General features: G+C 47.6%; 1 protein-coding gene across 9 annotated transcripts in view; it reads left to right on the forward strand.

Annotated features, from left to right (window-relative positions):
• Window positions 1-22,571, forward strand: part of FNIP2 (folliculin interacting protein 2) — a 131,177-nt gene that overhangs the window by 90,082 nt on the left and 18,524 nt on the right. For all 9 annotated transcript variants that reach the window (XR_010731899.1, XM_066279899.1, XM_066279929.1 and 6 more), the window contains 6 exons: window positions 966-1,164; window positions 1,485-1,573; window positions 5,210-5,356; window positions 5,504-5,673; window positions 12,863-14,177; window positions 15,024-15,180. Coding sequence is in view for 8 of the 9 variants with exons in the window: in XM_066279899.1 (XP_066135996.1) it covers window positions 966-1,164; window positions 1,485-1,573; window positions 5,210-5,356; window positions 5,504-5,673; window positions 12,863-14,177; window positions 15,024-15,180 (2,077 nt within the window). In the remaining variant the exon portion in view is untranslated. The remainder of the gene's footprint in view (window positions 1-965; window positions 1,165-1,484; window positions 1,574-5,209; window positions 5,357-5,503; window positions 5,674-12,862; window positions 14,178-15,023; window positions 15,181-22,571) is intronic.

A 22,571-nucleotide genomic window follows, 5' to 3' on the forward strand; every position in this document is an offset into this window, starting at 1 on the left:
CAACAAAATCATTGTTTTGCTTTCACCCTTGCTGTTCATTGCTGTGTGGCAGCTAAGCTGGTTTTTCAGAATAGTTAAGTAAGAGAGCTGCTCAGCCCATCCTGTGAGGCTTACCCATTGAGACAAATCGAAGATGGAGTCAAGATTTATTGGCTTCATGATTTTCTTGTAGAAGCAGTCTCTCAAACCAAATCTTAACTTTTTCGAGAACTTGACTGTACCAGGAAGGAGGTGGGTCTTTTTGCCTGGGAAGTTTCCCAGAGAGATAAGTCAGCCGCAGAGCTTAATCTGAGCAGTGACAGGAGTGACTTCATCACAGTGGAATTGGAATAGCCTCGGGGAAGTGAGCCTACTACAGGTAGACATCCAAAAATGTCCTTTCAATACCACCTGGGATCCTTGCCCTTCCCACAGTCTTATCTGTTGGTACCTACCAATCAGAACAAAGGGCCCGTGTTTTGAGTGAACAGATTTTTCACACCCCTTTCTAAATGTCAACAATCTGATGCAAAACAGTTCAAGGGAAGAGGACTAAGAGTCTTAACAGGGGGACATTTGAAATTACTTTCAGTTTTTATTATTGTTGTCAAATGTTTATTTTATTGGTTTTAGAGAGAGGAAAGGAGAGGAGGGAGAAAGAGAAGCATCAATCTTTTCCTGTATGTGCCCTGGCCAGGAATCGAACCGGTGTCCTCTGTACCTCAGGACAGTGCTCTAACCAACCAAGCTGTCAGGCCAGGGCTCTTTCTGTTCTTATTTATTTTCATGTTAGGATACTATTGAATTGTAAGCTGATATTTTCATTTTCTCAAGACAGAGAATTACAGAAGAGCATGAATTAAAGGCAGATGAACTCCTGGTGAAGACAGTGTTTCGGATTAGCCGTCCGAATGTCATCCCCTGGCATCGGAGTTTGTCTTAAGTTTGATGTATTGACGCAGCTCTTCAAACTTCCTTTCTTCCAGGTCAACTGACGAGACCTTCAGCTTGGCAGAGGAAAGCAGCTCTAACCCGGCCATAGTGCAGAGGAAGAAAATTGCCGTCAGCATCATCTTCTCCCTGTGTGAGAGAGAAGAGGGCCAGCGGGACTTCCAGGACTTCTTTTTTTCTCATTTCCCCCTGTTTGAGTCTCACATGAACAGGCTGAAGAGCGCAATTGAAAAGGTAACAGGAATGTAAGCTTACCCAAAGTGAGAAGCGATTATGTGTCTTTAAAGATGGTAGAGTCTGTTTGGATAGGTGTCTAGAAAAGTGTTTCTAGAGAACTAAGTCGCCCGCCGCGGGGACCAGTCCTCGGGCACGTTGGTATTAGGTATCAGAAACCGCACGGCTTTCGGGGAGGAAATCACTGCGTCCTAATGACTTCAGGCATCACTGCCTTGGGTGCTTTGGTTATGATACGATCTTTTATTAAAAAAGCCCAGTAGATAGTTGCACGGGGTTTCTTCGCAGAGAGTAACTCGGCTTGTTTCCCCTCAATGAAGGCCATGATCTCCTGTAGGAAGATAGCAGAATCCAGTGTCCGTGTCCAGTTTTATGTCAGCCGTCTGATGGAAGCTCTGGGAGAATTCAGGTAAGCCCGCAGTTGATCACATCCAACCACTCTGTGCGTAGCTGGGGCGCTGGCCCTGGACCGAGGGGGACACAGGGACCATGACTCAGAACACGCGGCGGCAGGCAGTTGTTAGTCACTTCAGCAGCTCCTTCCTTTAAGATGGAAACTAAGATAAAAGGAGTGAAAAATTCAGGTCACCCAGCACCAAGTAATCCTTGCAGACAATCCCTGATATCACTGTTTGTTTTGTTTTAATAGGGTGAATGGAGAAAGCTAATATCCCAGTGTCTCTTAGAAGCCTGGTCATTACTGGATGTCATCTGCACAAACGCCCTGGCAGTAGGCACCATTACCCCCCTCGCAGGTGGGGGAACTTGAGTTAAGGATGTGCATCCATAGCGTAGGCGAAGAGAGTATGTATGTCGGGGCGGTGCACATTCCTGCTTGCCAGGACAGTCCCGGTGTATAGCCAGTGTCCTCCCATAAATGTCCTGGTCTGGACATTAAGTTTTTTGGTTTTTTTGTTTCGTTTTGTCTTGTTTTGCTTTGTATTTTTCTGAAGTGAGAAGTAGGAAGCAGACAGACAGACTCCTGCATGCGTCTGACCAGGATCCACCTGGCAAACCCACTAGGAGGCAATGCTCTGCCCATCTACGGAGCTCCTCTGTTGCGACTGGAGCCATTCTAGTGCCTGAGGTGGAGGCTGTGGAGCCATCTTCAGTGCCTGGGTCAACTTTGCTCCAATGGAGCCTTGGCTGCGGGAAGGGAAGAGAGAGACAGAGAGGAAGGAGAGGAGGAAGGGTGGAGAAGCAGATGGGCTCTCCTGTGTGCCCAGGCCGGGAATCGAACCTGGGACTTCCACACATAGGGCTGATGCTCTACCGCTGAGCCACTCGGCCAGGGCTGGATATTAAGTTATATGATCACTTTGGTGTGCCTTCATTGTTAGTTTCTAATTGATGATCTTTGTACTCTGGACACCAGTTTTCTAGAGTCCTTTGTCCCTAATGTCTGGGTAGAAAGGTAACCTTCTCTGGGTAGCCGGTGGGATTCTCTTTTGCTGTGCTGAGCTGGGATTGTCGCGCCGTTTCTCAGAGCCAACTTGTCGATGGGAACAGACTCCCACTCTAAAGCAGTCAGGAGCTAATGAGTCAAACTGTTTTTCTGTAGCTAAGGGATAAAAAAATTGTACAGTTCTTATTGTCAGAACATGATGCTTAAAGCATATATGCTGATGAACTCTGTAATACCACCTGGTGCAAAATCCCCAGCCTTTTCTGAATCCTGAGTTATGTATAAAGTACTCAAGTAATATCTTAGCCATCTGGTGATTGTTAAGGCTTAAGTCATATATGTCAGAAATAGGTAGACTGAAGTTGTGCTTTTTGGTGGCAGTCTGATGATTAGTAAACTTTCAATTATGAGGAGAGCACTGAACTTACTGTTGCTCTGCTGTGGTCAGACTAGAAGCTGGCTTGTGCTTGAGAGTTCTAGTCACTAGTTTAATGAGAGTGTCAATTTCTCAGAGGTCAAGAATCTAAAAGTATAGAACCAGCAAGCCGCATTTACACTGTACATAGAGAGATCTTGTTCTTACTTTAACAACCTATCCCTCCAAAAACAAGGACAAAATAAAGTGTTTGCATTTGGAGAGCTTGGTATTAGGAAATGAAACTAAGTTCTCTAAAAGCAAACACTTTATTTTTCACAGTTCCATGTGACCATAACTTGGCATTGCTACCTAAGTCAGCAAATGCTTTTGTTATGCCAAGGTAGAGTTCTGTTGTGTCTCAATTCTTCTCTGCACACAGCTAGAAAATTAAGTCAGAATAGGCCTCATCTATTCTGATTTGAGAAGAGTGGATGTGTTCGAATGCAGAGATACCAGTGGAGTCCCTAAGCTGAGTTAGTGTGCTCTTAGGAAAAACACGAGTCACGTTGCTTGGAGTGGAGCTCTTGGCTCCAGGAGTCGGGTGACATGCATTCTCATCCTGACCTTGTCATTCAGTGTTTGTTTATCTTGTGCAAGTAGTACAGTTTCTCTAGTGCTCATTCCTTAATCTGTAAAGTAATAGAACTAGACTAGTCACTTTCTCTAAAAGCTTACAGGTCTACAAATTGATGCTGTTCATTTATACAGAAACTTAGTATGGAGTACAGTGAAGGGCCACTTATATACAGTGTGTCCGTAAAGTCATGGTGCACTTTTGACCAGTTACAGGAAAGCAACAAAAGACGATAGAAATGTGAAATCTGCACCAAATAAAAGGAAAACTCTCCCAGTTTCATACCTATTCAGTGCAGTTCGATGTGGGCTCACGCACAGATTTTTTAGGGCTCCTTAGGTAGCTATCCCGTAAGCCTCTACAGACTCGTCACTGACTGATGGCCTACCAGAATGGGGTTTCTCCACCAAACTGCCGGTTTCCTTCAACTGCTTATCCCACCGAGTAATGTTATTCCTATGTGGTGGCGCTTCATTATAAACGCGCCAATATTCACATTGCACTTTGGTCACGGATTCGAATTTAGCAAGCCACAGAACACACTGAACTGTCCTCTGTACCGTCCACATCTCGACTGGCATGGCCGTGGGCTGCTCTGCTGTATACACAGTGTTATGTCATCATCTGCACATGTACACATGCTGCCACATCATTCTACAGAAACTGGGAGGGTTTTCCTTTTTTTTTTTTTTTTTTTAAGCTGGAAATGGGGAGAGACAGTCAGACAGACTCCCTCCCGCATGCGCCCGACCGGGATCCACCTGGCACGCCCACCAGGGGCCACGCTCTGCCCACCAGGGGGCGATGCTCTGCCCCTCCGGGCGTTGCTCTGCCGAGACCAGAGCCACTCCAGCGCCTGGGGCAGTGGCCAAGGAGCCATCCCCAGCGCCCAGGCCATCTTTGCTCCAATGGAGTCTTGGCTGCGGGAGGGGAAGAGAGAGACAGAGAGGAAGGGGGGGGGGTGGAGAAGCAAATGGGCGCTTCTCCTATGTGCCCTGGCCGGGAATCAAACCCAGGTCCCCCACACACCAGGCCGACGCTCTACCGCTGAGCCAACCGGCCAGGGCCGAGGGTTTTCCTTTTATTTGGTACAGATTTCACATTTCTGTCGTCTTTTGTTGCTTTCCTGTGACTGATCAAAAGTGCACCATGACTTTACGGACACACTGTAGTTTTCTCATCTCTAATGAACTGGGTGCTTTGGTTGAGGGAACTAAAGCAGTAACCAGAGATTAGAAGAGTTTGTGTGGCCAGTCATATTTTTAGAATAGCATATACTTTATTTCTTTACTATAAAAATGGGCATAAATTGTGATAGAAGGCATTGTGAAAATAAGCTGTTTTAAAATGAATATTTTATATCAAAGGTTGGTATACCTATTCTGCAAAGAGTCTCTGTTACAGCTATTCAACTTTGCCATTGTGCAAAAGCATCAATATGTAAATGAATGAACACAACTGTGTTCCAATAACACTTGATTTATAAAAAAAAGTGACAGTCAGATTCGGCCTATGGGTCCTAGTTTCCTGACTCCTGTTTGATCTTCTGCATGAGTCCCGAGTCCTGGGGCCATTCAGATGGCTGTCATCTCCTTTATTCCTTTCTATAAAGATGTGACAGTTTTGTGTATCCCTTGTGTTTTCATAGAGGGACTATCTGGAACCTGTACGCTGTTCCAAGAATAGCAGAGCCTGTGTGGCTCACCATGATGTCCAGCACCTTGGAGAAAACCCAGCTCTGCCAGCGCTTTCTCAAGGAGTTCACACTTCTGATAGAGCAGATCAGCAAGAACCAGTAAGCCTCACCTGCCTGGAGTGCGCTGATCGCGTGCTGCCTGGTGAAACAAGTGGCCTGCCTCGTCATGGCCAGCGTGTGTTCTGTACGTGCCCTGCCTCTCCCTGCGCTGACTCACCTGGTTGCGTTTTCTTCTATTTCGCGAAGGTTTTTTGCTGCCTTACTGACTGCAGTATTAACCTACCACCTGGCCTGGGTACCGACGGTCATGCCTGTGGACCACCCTCCCATCAAAGCCTTCTCAGAGAAGCGCACCTCGCAGTCAGTGAACATGCTGTCCAAGTCGCATCCATACAACCCTCTCTGGGCGCAGCTGGGTGAGTGCCTGGTGTGACTGTTCGGAAACCGTATAGGATGGAGTAGGGAAGATGCTAGAATGTTGAGTTGATGTCAGCTGTCCAACCCAGTGTTGCAGGGAATGGGACATGGGCCCACAGATGTCTGACTGTAAGGCCACCACCTCCCTGTCTTCCCCTGCTAGTGGCGTTGTTATACTCTTCTGAAGCTGTGCAGGGGCACGGTGTTCTCGCACACCCCGCAGCAAGTCGCCCTAGCACTAGGCCTCTAAACCCCGGCATGTCCGACCTCTGGCCCAGATCATTCTCTGTCGGTGGGTGGTGGGGGAGCTGCCTCGTGTCCTGTAGGAGGTTTAGAAGCGGCACTGCCTTTGTTCGCCAGCTGCCCCTGAAAACCCCCCTCCAAAGTTGTGATGATCAACAATTTCTCTGGACATTGCTGGGTGTCCCCTGGGTGGGGGTGGGGGGCAAGACACCCCCTGGTTGGGAACCACTGCCCTAGCAGATGGACTGAAGAGGAGAAAAATAAGATGAAAAAGTAGTGTAGTATAATTTCACCACCTTTTAAATTTTAGCTTGAGCCAGAAACCTTACCTTTTTCTACACTGCGTCCTTGCAGTTACTACAGTTGTTGGCATTCTTTCCGCAAAGCTTTGTGCTTAGGCGTGGGATAGAATCTCATGTCTGGCACAGCTGAGTCCAGACTGTGGGACTTCGGAGGCCCATTTTGCATGTTTTGGGTTCGTGTGGAGAAGTATACTGGAGGTCCTCTCAGTTCTCAGGCATCTCGAGTGACAGTAAGACTCACACACGTGCTCTGTCGCAGACCCTGGGCTCCGTGCCAGGACGCGGGTCCAGCACTGCGCTGCTGAGCCTCAGGCAGCTCGCGGCCTGACGGGGGAGTCGGGTTTGTGTTTGGATGACATCAGGATGTCCGGAGTAGTCCTTTGGTGGGTGGGGGAGGGGGGCTGTGCAAAAAGGATGCAAGAGAGGGACTGTGAAGCTGTGAAGCGTGGAGGCTGGGAGCACGGGTGGCAGAGCCAGACTACGCAGGTCAGACCCGGCATCCATGGACAAGTGACGCGGCCGCTCCGTGCTGCAGTCTACGCATCTGTCACACAGGGCGAGGCTAGTTCGTGAGCATTGTGGGAGTTCAGTGAGCTGTATGTAAAGCACCTTTGTTGCCGGTGCTACTGATGGCAATGCTAATACTGGAGGGGCTCTGGAGAGAGTGAGGGATGGAGGGGGTGGTCGAGGAGGGGTACTCGAGGAAATGTTAAAAGGACATTTTCCAGAAAAAGTTACGGTCTGCAGAAAAGCACTCTAATCTTAGAAAACAGCACGATACAGTAACAACAACAAAAGCTGTCACTGTGAGCCAAGCACTGCTTTCAGTGCTTTTTACACGTACTAATTAGATTCTCATTCCCAGTCTGTTACCATTGCCCTCGTTGTACAGGTAATAAAGGGGTCCTGCCCTTGTGCCCTGGCTCAGGAGATGTGTAAGGAAGAGAATAGCTGTCTCTCGTTAGGGGGAGAAGAGCTGCATGTTAAATGAATCAAACAATTAACTCATTAATTGATTATGGATGTTAAAATGGATTGAATATAAGCGATCAGTACTGAGCTCGGACAGGTACTCGGAACGTGCCTCGCCTGCCCTGGGTCAGCCGGGTCTCTCGGGAGGGCAGAGCATCCTGCTCCTGATGGGGAGCCATAGTCCTGAAGAAAGGTAGTAGCACTAAGTGGTCACTGTGAAGGGAAGGGCGCTGGGCGTGAAGGAAACATGGTTTCCTGCCGCCAGGTCGCCCATTTAAAAACAATGCTAATTAAAAGCATGCATTTAATTAGATAAATGTATTTATAATAGGCATGCTTCTCATTTGGAATTTAACTGAAGCCCGTTCATGTTCATTCCCTTTGTTCAACCTAACAAGGCGAAGGCCCTCCCTGTGGGCTCACAGTTCCTTTTCAAAGGAGCTCCTGTATCACTGAGTCTTTCCTGCTCCCTCCCCTACACAGCCCAGCAGAGCAGGCTGGTGACAAAGTGGCCCTGGTGCAGAGTCACGCAATGGCTTTGTAAAGCCAAGTGTAAATAATGGTTGAGTTTCCATTATTAAGAAAATTGAGAGCCTTCATTAATTTGAGAGAGGAAGACACTTATTTCCAATTTCTAAATTTTCGTTGACTATTTACCAAGTCACAATAAACAGGAAAATAATAAAATTTCCGAGAATTACGCTGATGCAGATACAGTTTTAATCCAGGTTCCTATGTGATAGAGAAGATTCTGTTTTGAATGATTTCAAAGGCTTACCTGGGAGCTTGCCGGGACAGGTGCTACCGCCTTGCCCGCTTCTGCCGGGTTTCTCGTCATTCGTGGGACACGAGGAGAGAAGCTGGCAGCAGTAAGCCCTTCACTTCTCCTGGGCTTGCTGCTCAGGAGCCCAGCCGTCCCCACCTCTGCCTACACCTGCTCCCTCCGGGGTTCCACAGTGTGGCCAGCCACCCACTGCTGGGCTGCGGAAGCTGCTCGGTAGGTCAAAAGAGCTTTTAAAAAGTACAGTAGAATAGGACATATCAGAGTGACACGTATGTGTGTGTTTTGGAAAAGTTGTTTCAGAAGGAGTGTGAGGTTGCAGTCTGAAACGATTTCCTCCTTGGGATGGGTGTATAAAAGTGGGAACCCACAGTCTTGCACCACTGATTGATGGGGCCTCCTGTGAGTCTCCTTTTGACCCTAATGACCTCAAAGATTTATGGAAATGAAAAGCAGCCTTTTTCCTAAAACAAAACAAAAAAACAAGTTTGGGATCATTGGTTTAAATTAATATAAGTACAAGAGTCTGAAATTTCTTCTTCATTTTTTTCCTCCAGAAGTTCAAGTTGTATGTTTCAAAATGCAGTGGAATTAGACTATTAAATCATAAAATGTCTAAGGACGGAATTTCCACTTGCTTAGAAACTAAACAGCCATATTTAAATAACCATAAGCCAAACAATAATTCACAAGGGAAATGATACAATAGTTTGAACTAAAGGATAGTAAAGATGTAATAAATTTCAATGTTTAGCATTAGGGCAACACTATTTAAAGGGGGCTTCGTAGCATATACACATTGATTATAATGTAATCAGTGAATAAGTGGCCCTTTAAGACACCTAGTTCTCTCCTTGTCTCCTTTCTGATGGTCCCAGCTTCTCCCTTTATCTGTCTTTGTTTCTGTCTCTGCACACCCCACTCCCAGCCCCTTGCAGTTTCTCAACCCCCTTGCCATGCTGCAGCAGCTTCCCAGCCTCCCGTCCTTCCCTGCCCCAGGGCTCTCTCCTCTCTACCTCCTGCTTTGCTCTTTTCAGTCTCCTGGGACTGCTTCTTTCCTTCCCTCACCCTCGGTGTTTTCTTCTCCTGTGCATGCCTTGTCCTCTCTGCTGTCCTCACCTCTGCTCCAGTTCTTTCTGCTTCTCTCTGCTCCCCCATCTCTTTCCTTTTTCCTTTCCTCCCCTGACCCTCTGTCCATTCTTCCCCCGTTCCCTCCTTAGGTCCCCTCTCTCTCCCTCTGCTGGCTGTGTCCCCTCCGCTGTCCCTCTCCTAGTGGAACTCTCCCTGACCTCCTCTCCCCGTCCGCACCCCTCCGTTCGTCTCTGACCTCTCTTTCTGTTTCACCTGCAAACACTCTTTTTACTCCCCCCATTTTTTTCTGTCTTTCCTCCATTTTCCTGTCTTTTTCTTAAATTTTAAGTTTGTGTTTTAAGTTATGCTTTAAAAAGAAGCACAGAACATAACATTTATCATCTTAACCATTCCTGGGTGTACAGTTGAGTAATGTTAGTCTGCTCACATGGTTGTGCAACTTGCTTTCATTTTGCAAAATTATACTCAGGAGAATAAAGGAATAATCTACTTTAAAATTAGTAGCTTCATCAGTCTAGGACTCAAAAAATTGCCTTAGAGTTCAAGATTCAGTAAATCATTGATATTACAGTTCTGTTATTTTAATGATGCATTATTTTTATGAAGTTTGGCCTTAAATTAATGTCACTGTCTATACACATCACTCATTACATTATAGAGTTCAAATTATTATCAATTGTATTTTTAATAGCCATCTTTGTTTTACTTTTTTTTGTATATGACTTAGTTATTAAAATGTTAAATGCGGCCCTGGCTGGTTGGCTCAGCAGTAGAGCATCTGCCTTGGCGTGTGAAAGTCCCAGGTTCGATTCCCAGTCAGGGCACACAGGAGAAGTGCCCATCTGCTTTTCCACCTCCCTTCATATTTCTCTCTCTTCCCCTTCCGTAGACATGGCTCCAATGGTTTGAGCAATGTTGCCTCCAGATGCAGAGGATGGCTCCATGGCTTCACCTCACATGCTAAAATAGCGTAGTTGCCAAGCAATGGAGCAGCAGCGCAGACAGGCAAAGCATCCCCTGGTAGGGGCTTGCTGGGTGGATCCCGGTTGGGGCACATGGAATATATCTCTGCCTCCCTGCTTCTCACTTTAAAAAAAGTTAAATGAATTGAAATCTAATACTATAATTGAAGGGCCCTTTGTGAATTTTTTTTCTTTTTTTTTTTTGTATTTTTCTGAAGCTGGAAACGGGGAGAGACAGTCAGACAGACTCCCGCATGCGCCCGACAGGGATCCACCTGGCACGCCCACCAGGGGGCGACGCTCTGCCCACCAGGGGGTGATGATCTGCCCCTCCGGGGCGTCGCCCTGCTGTGACCAGAGCCACTCTAGCGCCTGGGGCAGAGGCCAAGGAACCATCCCCAGCGCCCGGGCCATCTTTGCTCCAATGGAGCCTTGGCTGCGGGAGGGGAAGAGAGAGACAGAGAGGAAGGAGAGGGGGAGGGGTGGAGAAGCAAATGGGCGCCTCTCCTATATGCCCTGGCCGGGAATTGAACCCGGGACTTCTGCACGCCAGGCTGACGCTCTACCACTGAGCCAACCGGCCAGGGCCTTTTTTTTCTTTTTTTGTGAGAGAAACAGAGGAACAGATAGGGACAGACAGACAGGAAGGGAGAGAGATGAAAAGCATCAATTCTTCATTGCAGCAGTTGTTCATATTGCTTTCTCATATGTGCCTTGACTGGGGGGCTACAGCACAGTGAATGATCCCTTACTCCAGAGGTCCCCAAACTTTTTACACAGGGGGCCAGTTCACTGTCCCTCAGACCGTTGGAGGGCCCACTATTAAAAAAACTATGAACAAATCCCTATGCACACTGCACATATTTTAAAGTAAAAAAACGAGAACAAATACAATATTTAAAATAAAGAACAAGTAAATTTAAATCAAACTGACCAGTATTTCAATGGGAACTATGCTACCAATGAAAGAGGTGCCTCTTCCGGAAGTGTGGCGGGGGGGGGCCAGATAAATGGCCTCAGGGGGCCGCATGTGGCCTGCGGGCCATAGTTTGGGAATCCCTGCCTTACTCAATCCAGTGACCTTAGGCTCAAGCCAGTGACCTTGGGCTTCAAGCCAGCGACCTTTGGGCTCAAGCCAGCAATGATGGGATCATGTCTATGATACCACGCTCAAGCCAGTGACCCCACACTCAAGCTGGTGAGCTCGTGCTTGAGCTGACAACCTTGGGGTTTCAAACTTGGGTCCTCTGTATCCCAGTCTCTTTTTCTATCCATTGCGCCACCACCTGGTCAGGCTGTGAATTTTTTCTTATACCAGGTTGTGAATGTGTAATGCTATCTTCTTTATTAACATTGAGACTGATTTAATGAAAGTGTCCTCTGAATGCCTGATGTGGCTGGGATGCCTTGCAGCGGTGGGTGATGTAATCACAGGGAAGTAACAGTAAGTTCTTGGTCAAGAATGTTTTCTCAAACCGAAGTACTTGTCCCAGTGTTGGGCTATAGTTCTGAGTTACTCCTCTGAATTCTTGGATGATTTCTCAGTCAGTTGCAAAAGCCTCAAAGAGAAAGCTCTATAGCTTGTCATCTGGTCTTTTTATAGAAGGGATTGTTTAATATCATTGCTGTCCTGCCCTCTGAGTTCTTAGGAGCAGCAGCCTTACACCAGGGAGCAGTCTCCACAGGAGCACTGCGTTCTTCCCCGTGGTACCCATAAATTTTCCCGCAGTCCTAATCTATCAGTTTAATTGGTTTTATCTACTACGTGCCCTTATTAATGCCTTCCCTCCTCTCTCTAGATGCACTCCTCAGGTGGGTTCCAACTTCCTGAGTTCTTATTTATACCTATTACCATGTTTCTCTCTTTTATTTAGTATCTTTTCAAGTTTTGATTTATTCCAACATTTTTATTTTTTCCACATCAGTTTCTAACTCAAGGGTTGGTTATGCGGAGATGTAAATGAGATAAATCTGTCTACAACACTTAGCACTCTGCCTGCACAGTCTGTTTTGATGTTATTGTCATCAAAGTATAAAATATATATAACTTACCAAATGCAACAATTTTAATAGGCACTTGACCAAAACTTTTAATGAGAAGCTTATACTGCTAGGCTTGATGACACAGTTACCCTTCTTCTGCGTTTAAACCAAATGTTCATGGTTCATTAGCCAGTTTTTAATCTGCTTATCAGGATATAACATATGGAACATACTTTTTTCCAGCAGAATTTTCATGTGAAGTAATGCAAACATTCAGATTCGTTCACATTCAGAATCATATTATTCATGACTAAGTGATTTTCTTCTTGCTAATCAGATTGAGTCTACCCGATGCATGTATGTCTACTGCGCTGATGCCAAACAGGCTGTTTCATTATGTATTTTGAATTAATTCACAGCACTGTAGTTCCGAGATGGCTGAATTTGGATTTCACCCCAAAGCCTATTGTCCAGGGGTTCTTCTAAAAAGCCTCATCGCTCTAGTTTCCAAGATACAATACTCGATCTGGTTACATAGGCAGGGCTCTGGCTTTAGCCTTCCTTAGGGGGTGGGAGTTGGCCAGCCAGTGAGGTGTGCAGGCAGACCTAACGAGGGGCTGTGGGTCCGGGCACTGTCCCCTGGCACCAGGGCGGTGGGTTGCAGCCTGGGCCAGGCCTTTCCACTCTCCACCTATTGAGTCGTTACTAGGAATTACCTCTGCCTCAGTCAGCTGTGTAAAGAAGCAGTTCAAGTCTGGGACTGTACGTCATCTGTTTTTCTCTTGTAAAAGCCAACAGACCCATGACATGCTCACCCCAACAATCCTGTCTCTGTGTGCACTTTGCTCTCTAGGCGACCTGTACGGGGCCATCGGCTCCCCTGTGAGGCTGACGCGCACCGTGGTGGTGGGCAAGCAGAAGGATTTGGTCCAGCGCATACTTTACGTCCTGACCTACTTCCTCCGCTGCTCTGAGCTGCAAGAGAACCAGTTGACCTGGAGCGGGGCCCACGGAGAAGGGGACCAGGTGGTCAACGGGAGCAACATCACCACCGCCTTGGAGAGGGGAGAGGTGGAGGAGTCCGAGTATGTGGTCGTCACCGTGAGAAGCGAACCCGCTCTCCTTCCCCCCATCCTGCCACTGACCACAACGATGGCGGCCGAGGGAAGGAGCCCCAGGCCCGAGGGCTTAGCTGGGACCCCAGAGGACAATGACACTAGAGACCCATGTCCCAAACCTGACAGAGAAGGAAACAGGAACTCTGCGGCCTGCAGCCCGAGCTGCCTGGCCCCAGCTCAGGACGGCTCCTGGGAGCCTCAGGACTCCCTCTGCGGGGAGGAGGAAGGCGGAGAGGAGGCACTGCGAGCTGGCCGCCCCGGGTCCGGGTCCACTGGGCCCGAGAGGCCGGGGGCAGGGCCACAGCTGCCTGTGGGGCTGACGGGGGAGCCGCCTAGGAAGCTGCCTGACCGGACGGCGGCCTGGCCTTGCCCGGACAGACTTGGCCGGGAGAAGCCTCCCGTAGAGAAGGTCACCTTCCAGATCGGAAGCTCCGTATCCCCGGAGTCTGACTTTGAAAGCCGCACTCAAAAAATGGAGGAGCGGCTGAAGGCCTGTAGACAGTGTCCAGAGTTAGCCGGCTGGCCCTTGGCTGAGCCCAGGGGGGCCGTTGGCCTGGCTCAGGACCGGCAGGTGTCCAGGTCCTCCTTTTCGCCTGGCTTCCAGCAGAATGGCCACTGTTCTCAGAACCTGTCCTCTGAGGTGGACGCGAGGGACGTGGACAGGCCTCACGCCGAGCACAGAGGCGGCAGAACCGAGGCCCCGCCCGCCGCCCCATCCCTACCTAAGGCCGGTGCGGCGGGGGCAGGGCAGAGGACGCTGGAGAAGACCCGGGGTTTGTACTCGCAGGGTGAGGAGGCACCTCTGGGAGAGCCTGTTCCCGGCAGGTGTGTGCAGCAGGACTCGGGCGTCTCGGTCGCTGCAGATGTCCCTTGTGGGGATGCCTACGGGACGGCTGACTTCAGGACCGAAGGAGACATTCCCAGAAACGAAAGCTCCGACAGCGCTCTGGGAGACAGTGACGACGAGGCGTGCGCTCCGGCCGCACCGAGCCTGGGTCCCAGCAGTGACTGGGCGGAAGGGGCCTTGGAGGTGGAGCTGCCTCTGCCCAGGTAACACCGGCCGGCGGGGACGCAGAGGGAGTGGGGTTCAGACACGGCGTGAGCGTGTTAGCTCCGCTGGCTGTTTTCCCATGGGGGGTTGCCTCCCAAAGTGTGCGAAGTGTTATCCGACCAACACAGTCTCCAGCCCGCCCTTCACTAAGGGTGACCTCAGGCTGCATGCGCCAAGCTCTCTGAGCGAGGAGGCGAGCCGGTGCCTATGCAGTGATGGTGCCATTTGGGGGAGGCCAGGGGCCATGATGGGGGTGGCGCTGGGAGCAGGGAGTGGAACGTTCTGTCCTGTGGATGGCGGCTGCAGGGCATCGGAGGGGCGGATGGCACTCCCCGGGCAGCCTGTGTCCTGCTGCGGTGCAGTGTGAAGCGGCTGGGAAACCGCACCTCTTGCCTCACCCCATCAACCGATGATTTGGTCTGTGGTGACTGGACGCTGCAATTAGAGACGGCTTCTGTTTTGCTCACTGTCACAAGCACCACCCTGTGCAGAAGTGCAGGTCCGGGGGCTAGACTTCTGGAGAGCCCCCCTCCCCTCCACATTCTCTTTCTTCACCCTCTGGACATGGACTGCCTGGGGGATGTTCCATATGAGACCGAGGACAAGTTCCTAACCAGCCATCAGTGTGCTGTCTTCTGCCTGTACGACCTTTAGGAAAAAAAGAAAAGCTCCTTTTGACTCCCCCTACCTCCTCGCTTTTCCCACACCGATGATCACTTACTGGAGGATTGGTGGAATGGCCCGCCCTGACTCTGACTTGTGTCCCTGGGCTTTTTGTTCCAATTGTAACACAACAAGGGAGTCCATTTTTAATTGTGCGTTCTAACGGACCGATGTCGTTTCAGGTCCCAGAGCATCAGCAACCCGAATGTAAGGAACTTTGGCCGCTCCCTCCTGGCAGGTTACTGTCCCACATACATGCCGGACCTGGTGCTCCACGGGACCAGCAGTGACGAGAAGCTGAAGCAGTGTCTGCTGGCTGACCTGGTGCACACGGTGCATGTAAGTCATCCCTGCCTGGAGCCCCGGGTGGCCAGCCACAGGTGCTGCAACTGTGTAGACTGAAGAGACTGCACTGAAGGGTTGTTCGCAGAGATGTGGGCAGGGCCGCAGGAACCACCACGGGCCGGGGGAGCGCTCAGGGGTTAGCAGCAGCCGAGCTGGGAGCACCCTGGGCCCGAAGGAGAAAGGGGCGTGAGCACTGAGAATGGAGCTGGACCTGGAAGAGGGCCTGTCTGGCCGCAGGGGCACTGAGGCTGGGGAGTGGGGCGCTAAGACCTGACAGCTCTCCTCCAGCCCCCAAGCTGTCCTGGTGCCTTCCAGTGGCTGGGCCCAGCAGGAAGCCAGGCAGCAAGGTCACAGCTGATGCAGATGCAGTTCTGTGATTCACGGAGGTTAGCCTCCCGGGGCCCACACAGGACAGAGAAGGATCTAGGGGCAGGTGGGACAGATAGGCTGGGCAAACAGAATAAACGGCACAGATGGTGACAATTATTTGCTGTCACTGGGAGGACCGAAGAGATGTCACATGTGGTTTGCTTCTTACCCGATGCCTACAAGTTCCTCAAAATAATTTGTTTTAACCGATTTGTCATTAAGTTTACTTTGATGGTTTCACGAGGATGACTGTAAGGATTAACAAGTCTTACTGGAAATTTGCCTTGTGGCTGCCGTTAAGTGCTTTCCTGCTATCTGCAGCGTGACAGGAACTGAGCAGTGAAGGGAGCGGGCTTAGTGTGATGGGCCTGTTTTTAATTGAGCTGCTAGTGGGCAGATGTGCAAAATGAGATGTTTTGCATTGGAGATGTATTGCATGTTGTGCAACAGGGAAAGTCCCTATTACATTAAGAAAGTTGGACTTTGGCTTGTTATCTGCTTCCTCGCCCAGCAAGTGTTTTCTGGGAGGTGAAACAGAGGCATGCATGTTATCTTTGGCCTTGAGCGCTTCTCTGAGAAAACCAAACATACATCGGCTCTGGCTGAACCGGCTGACAGTTTGTGTGAAATGGGAAGAGAAGCTCAGTAGCAAAGCAGATGTCCCAGTAATGCCCTGGATGGGGGGAGAGAGGCGAGGGGCGACCTGAGGCTGGAAGGCCAGCCCAGTGGACGCATCAGTGCCCCAGCATTCCTAACCCGGCCCTGCTCTGTGGTTGGACACCACCCCTCAGCAGGGTGTTGCTGGAATGAACGTGTGAAGTTGCTTTTGTCTCTATAAGGAGAGTCAGATTTTATTTACATAGTTGTCATGAGCACTGCACACGTGTATATCACTTTAAAGGTCCTTATGTCAGTGACCTTAGAACGAGAACAACATCCTCACTGTATGATGCCATCTTTCTGGGCTGTCCTAAACCGTGTGTGGCCCCAGGGACGTTAGGGACTCACATACGTCTGTGGTGTTAAGGCAGAGAAACCGAGGACTCCTTTCCTTTTCTGTCCGCACCTTAGGTTTATGTCCATCTGTGCAAAACCTGGGGGTTTTCTTTCTGCTCTGTGGTTTGATGTGTGAGAACATTGGCGTTGCCTATTGGACCTTTATTCCATGAAGCCCCATGTTCTGCTTCTGAGAGAGATGCCACGAGATGGTGTGTGAACCAACCAGGTTGTCCTCAGTGTATCCATCTTGCCGGCTGCGAAGCGTTGCCTGAATGCCCCAGACTTGCTCGGCAGCCACTGTGGAAATATTATCTATTGATAATTCTCCTTGAGGTTCTCTGCAGAACTATTCATGACATTTTTTTATAGGCTGACAAGTTCCAATTTTTGTGTATTAGGTTTTCCTGGTGACCATCTAGCTCTAGAATTCTTATATTTGAAAAAAACAAAACAGTGTTTCCTCTGTTTATACTCTTAAAGGTTTTTCATATATCATTTCCCCTTCCTTTCAAAAGTAGTAGTTTCACACTGGAGCCTTTCTCATTTCTTTAGAGTATGTAATCACCCCAAGAGATCGAAAGTTATTAAGCATAATAACCTCTATTGTGTCAAATTGAGGGAACATCCAAAGTGCAGCCATGCATGGGTGTTAATAGGAAATTGCAGAGGGTTCATAGAAATATCTTAAGAAGTTTAATACATTTAGAATGTACCCAATTAGCATTAGTGGATTTCTAATTTCACTTGGCACAGTCATCATAATGAATTCTACTTTTAAGTCGTGTTCCACTTGAACTGCTCCTTAGACTGGGACTCTGGTCTGTGGCAGTGTTTAAATATAAAAGCCTCTCTTTCAAATGCCATTTACAAATATTTGTTGAAAAATAAATTAAGAGGATTTAAAAAAAAACAAACATTACATTGAATTTACTGCTCCCCAAAGCCTAGTAATCAGTTAAATTCTTGAGTAGATTGCCAGAGGGAGAAGCAGAGATTCCAGACAAGTACAGGACCTGAGTTAGAGCAGAAATGATAGCTTTTTGAGGAAGAGACAATTGGTTGGGATAAATTGCTTGATCACAACCTGCTTTCAAAAACCTGTTTGGACGTAATTTTTAGTGTACTTTCTAGACTTCACTGGACTCTGCTATTCCTAATTGTTTTTAGGGAAGGATTTTTAGTAAAAGTCATTGATTGAAGTTATCGGTCTTTTTCCTAGATTTATGCATGATTGGATTGTAAAATCTATCTTACGTGAATGTGCATTTTTATAACCATGGTGGATTAATTTGTGGAGTTTCTTCCCCAGTTGAGGGCTTGCATTATGGGGCATCCAAAACTACACATTTCTCTTTGTGCATATCCTTACTCTAGTCTCATATGAAAGAAGGTATATTAACTTCATTTCATGTATTTCCATTTTTTTTTTTTTTCTGAAGCTGGAAACAGGGAGAGACAGTCAGACAGACTCCCGCATGCACCCGACCGGGATCCACCCGGCACGCCCACCAGGGGCGACGCTCTGCCCACCAGGGGGCGATGCTCTGCCCCTCTGGGGTGTCGCTCGGTTGCTACCAGAGCCACTCTAGCGCCTGGGGCAGAGGCCAAGGAGCCATCCCCAGCGCCCGGGCCATCTTTGCTCCAGTGGAGCCTCCGCTGCGGGAGGGGAAGAGAGAGACAGAGAGGAAGGAGAGGGGGAGGGGTGGAGAAGCAGATGGGCACTTCTGTGTGCCCTGGCTGGGAATCGAACCCAGGACTTCTGTACGCCAGGCTGACGCTCTACCACTGAGCCAACCGGCCAGGGCCTGTATTTCCCCATTTTTATTATTGGCTTTCACGTGTTAAGATGTGGTCTTTAAATATTTAAACACATGGTCTTGTTTAATCCAAATACTACCTCTTTTCTATCATTCAAACTATATTTCTCTGTCTCCTAATAAATAGATTATACAGCTGCCTTAAATTAGGCTAAAGTAGTATTTAGTTTCATTCTTCCCCCTACCACATCTAAATGTGCATTCTTTCCTCTGTTTTCCTTCTGACTTTAAATGGCAAAGTGGGAGACAGGGAATGAGAGAGCCAGCTTCACTCTGTACCTGTCACCTTCAAGTAGCTCTTTCTCTTTTTTTTTTCCAGAGACAGAGTCAGAGACAGGGATAGATAGGGACAGACAGACAGGAACAGAGAGAGATGAGAAGCATCAATCATCAATTCTTTGCTGCGGTTCCTTAGTTGTTCACTGATTGATTTCTCATATGTGCCTTGACCGGGGAGCTACAGCAGACCAAGTGACTGACCCCTTGTTCGAGCCAGCGACCTTGGGCTCAAGCTGGTGAGCCTTGCTCAAACCAGATGAGCCCGTGCTCAAGCTGGCAACCTCGGGGTCTCGAACCTGGGTCCTCTGTATCCCAGTCCGATGCTCTATCCACTGCGCCACCGCCTGGTCAGGCAAGTAGCTCTTTCTCTTGTTTTTTTCTCTTGTTAGTTTGCCTCTGAAGACTGCTGACCGGGGTGGTGTCAGGTGTAGTAAGTTATGCGGCCACGGAGGGTATAATGAGCACTGACTTAACAATGATGGCTTAGGTTCAAGTCTCAGTATTAGCATTTATTCACTGATAGTCAAGTAATCAACTGGCATCGCTGAGCCTCAGAAAAATATATTTAGAGGAACAGATGAATTATAACCCCGTGGTTGGGGGTTTGGCTTCGGAAGACAGACAAACCTGAGTTTGCATCATGGCCCACCCTTTGTGGCTTTGTGGCCTTGGGGCCTTGGGCAAGGTTCTTTGATTTTCTAAGCATCAGCTTTATCTTCCAGAAAATGAACAATATGTATGGGTCTGGTTGGAAAGACTCTAAGATAATGCATATCAGGTGTTTAGCACAGTGCCTGGCACATTACTAAATACCCATTAATACCCGCAGTTACTAAATGCCCATAAATGCACAGTAGTAAATGCCCACTAAACGTTAGCTATTAAAATAATAGATGTGAACGTGTTCTGTAAATGCGTTTCCCAGAAAACTCCTGTTGGAGATGATGGGACAGAACCCAGACACATACTCGTTCGGAGCTAAAAGCGTCCACTTCCTCTGCCTGTGATGTTATAAGGTGCAGGCCGGGCAACTCTAACTCTGCAGGGTAGGGTCATCAATTTTGCTTTCTAAATAAAACTGTGTTCCAGGCTTCAGGCATTTTATAGAATAATCTGTAAAGCAAAGTAACAGTTTGATACAGTGGCCTCTTTCATTTAATTTTGAGAGTAGCAACAGATTGAGTCCAGAAAAATCATGCAGAAATCAGCAGCACAGATACGGAGCTTTGCCAAAAGCTTGGCTGTGATATTTGCTAATGAATACCTAATTCAGCCACGCAGTGTAATCAACCAGGAAGACTACAAAAGACAGTGAATTACATCAAGTGATAAATCAGGATTTAAGTAGCACAGAGAGCATTATGTGCCTCAAGTCAACAACAGTTTTAAATCAATAGTGTTGCAAAGGAAACGTCCAGGTAGGACAAACCCACTCTTTTAGAACACCTCGTGTTGCTTTCATTTTCCTGTGTTGGATAATGAGTGTGGCAATCCTTGGGCCTATAGCACTGTCTTACTGTTCAGTGAAATCTTTGTGTGTGTCTGTGTGTGTACATATTTACACATGTGTATTCATATAAGCACACACCCTGGCTTACGATGTTAAAATGTATTTCTTATTGTGTATTGTGACTTAAATATTTTAAAATAATACTGATCTCTGAGTATGGCCGACTGCAGTCTGAAATGTTCATTGTTCTCTCCCCTTCTCGTTATGAGTGCTGTCTATTGAAGCTCCCATAACCTTCCCAACTATGTAGTAATCCTTGTGCCACTCTTTCCTCTTCAGCCACCTTGCATTGTGCCACAAGAGGGCTCTTCCTAACGTACGAATACGTCATTTATACTTCTGCTCTCAGAGTTCCCCTTTTTGGGGAGAGTATAAAATCCTTTTGAGAGTATAAAATAATATATGTGAAATAATCTGTGTCCATATGAAATGGTCACTTTTATGTTTTTCAAATACACATACAACCCTTGAACACGCACCACACCACAGCCCTACACACCCTTCTGTGTCGCAGTCCTACATGTGCCAGCCTTGGGCGGTCTACCTTTCCACCTGTGGACATTTGCTGCCTTTGCCTAAAGCACTGTTGAAACAATTTCTTTTCACTTTTGAAGACCCGGTTCAAATGTTGCCTCTTCTTTGAAACCCTCCCGGGCACCGAACGCAGCAGCTCTCTCGCCAGGCTCCTGAGCACATTGCACCACAGCTTTGTTCGGGCCACCAGGAGTGCAGGCGGCTGGTACAGAGGCGGCACTCGCGTTCTGCCATGTCCCCAGCACCTCACCGGGTTCCCGGTGCCTAGAAAGCGCCAGGACTGTTTCCCACGGAAAGTCTGTGTTTATTACTACAGGTAAAGTTGTGATGGCCAATGTCTCTTTCTTCCGAAGTAAATGGCAGTAGTCTTTCTTTAAAAAAAAGATAAAAGAATAGAGTAATGTGTTTAGACATGAAGTCTGTGGCTTTTTGTGTTCATTTTTTTTACCTACAGGATAATAAAAAGCTTATTAGAGGTCTCCCAGGCTTCATTTCTCTTACATTTTGTAAATATCAGACACATGGCTAATTTTGATGTTTTCCTAAATTTTTGCACTGTGTACAAAATATTTAGACATGTATGCCATTCTCTTCAAAAAAAGCTACGGACCTTATATTTTATTTTGGAGTCATGCACATCCTCACATAACTTTATTCCCATGATCCTTGTTTAACCCTGAGCACTTTTCCTTGACTGTAAATTGGTTCTTTTCCTCAGCAAGTGACCTCCTGACAGATAAGCTGTTCCCAAGTTGCATACTGTGTCTGCAGGGCTGCTGGTGAACTCAGGTGTCAGTTCAGTGAGCCCGGTGATCACAGCCTTAAGTGCGTGAGTGCGCGCGCGTGCGCGCGCGCGCACACACACACACACACAGTTCGGATGTTTCCTTTGCGCCCCCTCCCCCCCACACACACCACCTGCCTGGACTCTTCCCTCTGACCCTAGGTCCCTTCCTGATATCTTTGGGCTTCCCAGAGTCCCCAGCTTGATATCCCTACCAGGATTCCTCAGCAGTGTCCCATCCCCCAGAACGATGGCTTTTCTCTTCTTCTCTACCTGTTACAACTTGCAAGTCTTTAGTGACAGACATTGAACCTATATCCAAGAGACACATATAGCACATAAAACAAAGGGCTCCCAACAAGATGGGCTCATGTTCAGAAATTATAAAGCATGTATGAAACTGTGATAAGGGAGAATGAGCAATACATCCAGGAGAGTTAACATTTCAATCCAAAATAACTGTTAAGTAACTGTTTAAAATAGTTACTCTGATAAAACGAAGGAATTGGAACATTAAAAAGGGTGATTTGGTGTGGGAGACAATCCCACACATGTAAAAGAACTAAAAAGAGCTTCTAAAATTGAAAAGTGTAGTGTTTGAAACTAAAACTCAAGGGATTGGTTAAACAGCAGAGCAGATTAAATTCAGCTAGAGAGAATTAGTTTCTGAAACAGAAGCCACATTTGAAACCATCTCTTTGAAATTAGCTCCAAAACAAAAAATACATGAAAAAAATATGGAAAAGCAAGTAAAAGAATGGAGGCTAAAGTGAGAAGATGTTAAACTTACCAGCATTACTTTATATGGGGTGATTAACAAACTGACACTCAAATGATGCCAAACAATCTTGTTTTATTATCCAGACTATTTCAGAGAAAAATAAAGCTATAGGGAGATGTGTCCAGTTATCTGAATCCTAAATCACTGCTCACTTTGTGTTCAAAAGAGGCTGCCCAGGGGTTGTCCCCAGTAATTAAATCTGCACTATTATAACTGGTGTGTGGATTTTAGAGCTGGTTATAAGTACAGAAGTCTGTCTATATTCCTCTTGTCTATAATACGTGTGTGTGCTGGACATCTCTGAGGATTCAT

Source organism: Saccopteryx bilineata, chromosome 1, assembly GCF_036850765.1.
Source record: "Saccopteryx bilineata isolate mSacBil1 chromosome 1, mSacBil1_pri_phased_curated, whole genome shotgun sequence".
Taxonomy (NCBI): Eukaryota; Metazoa; Chordata; class Mammalia; order Chiroptera; family Emballonuridae; genus Saccopteryx; species Saccopteryx bilineata.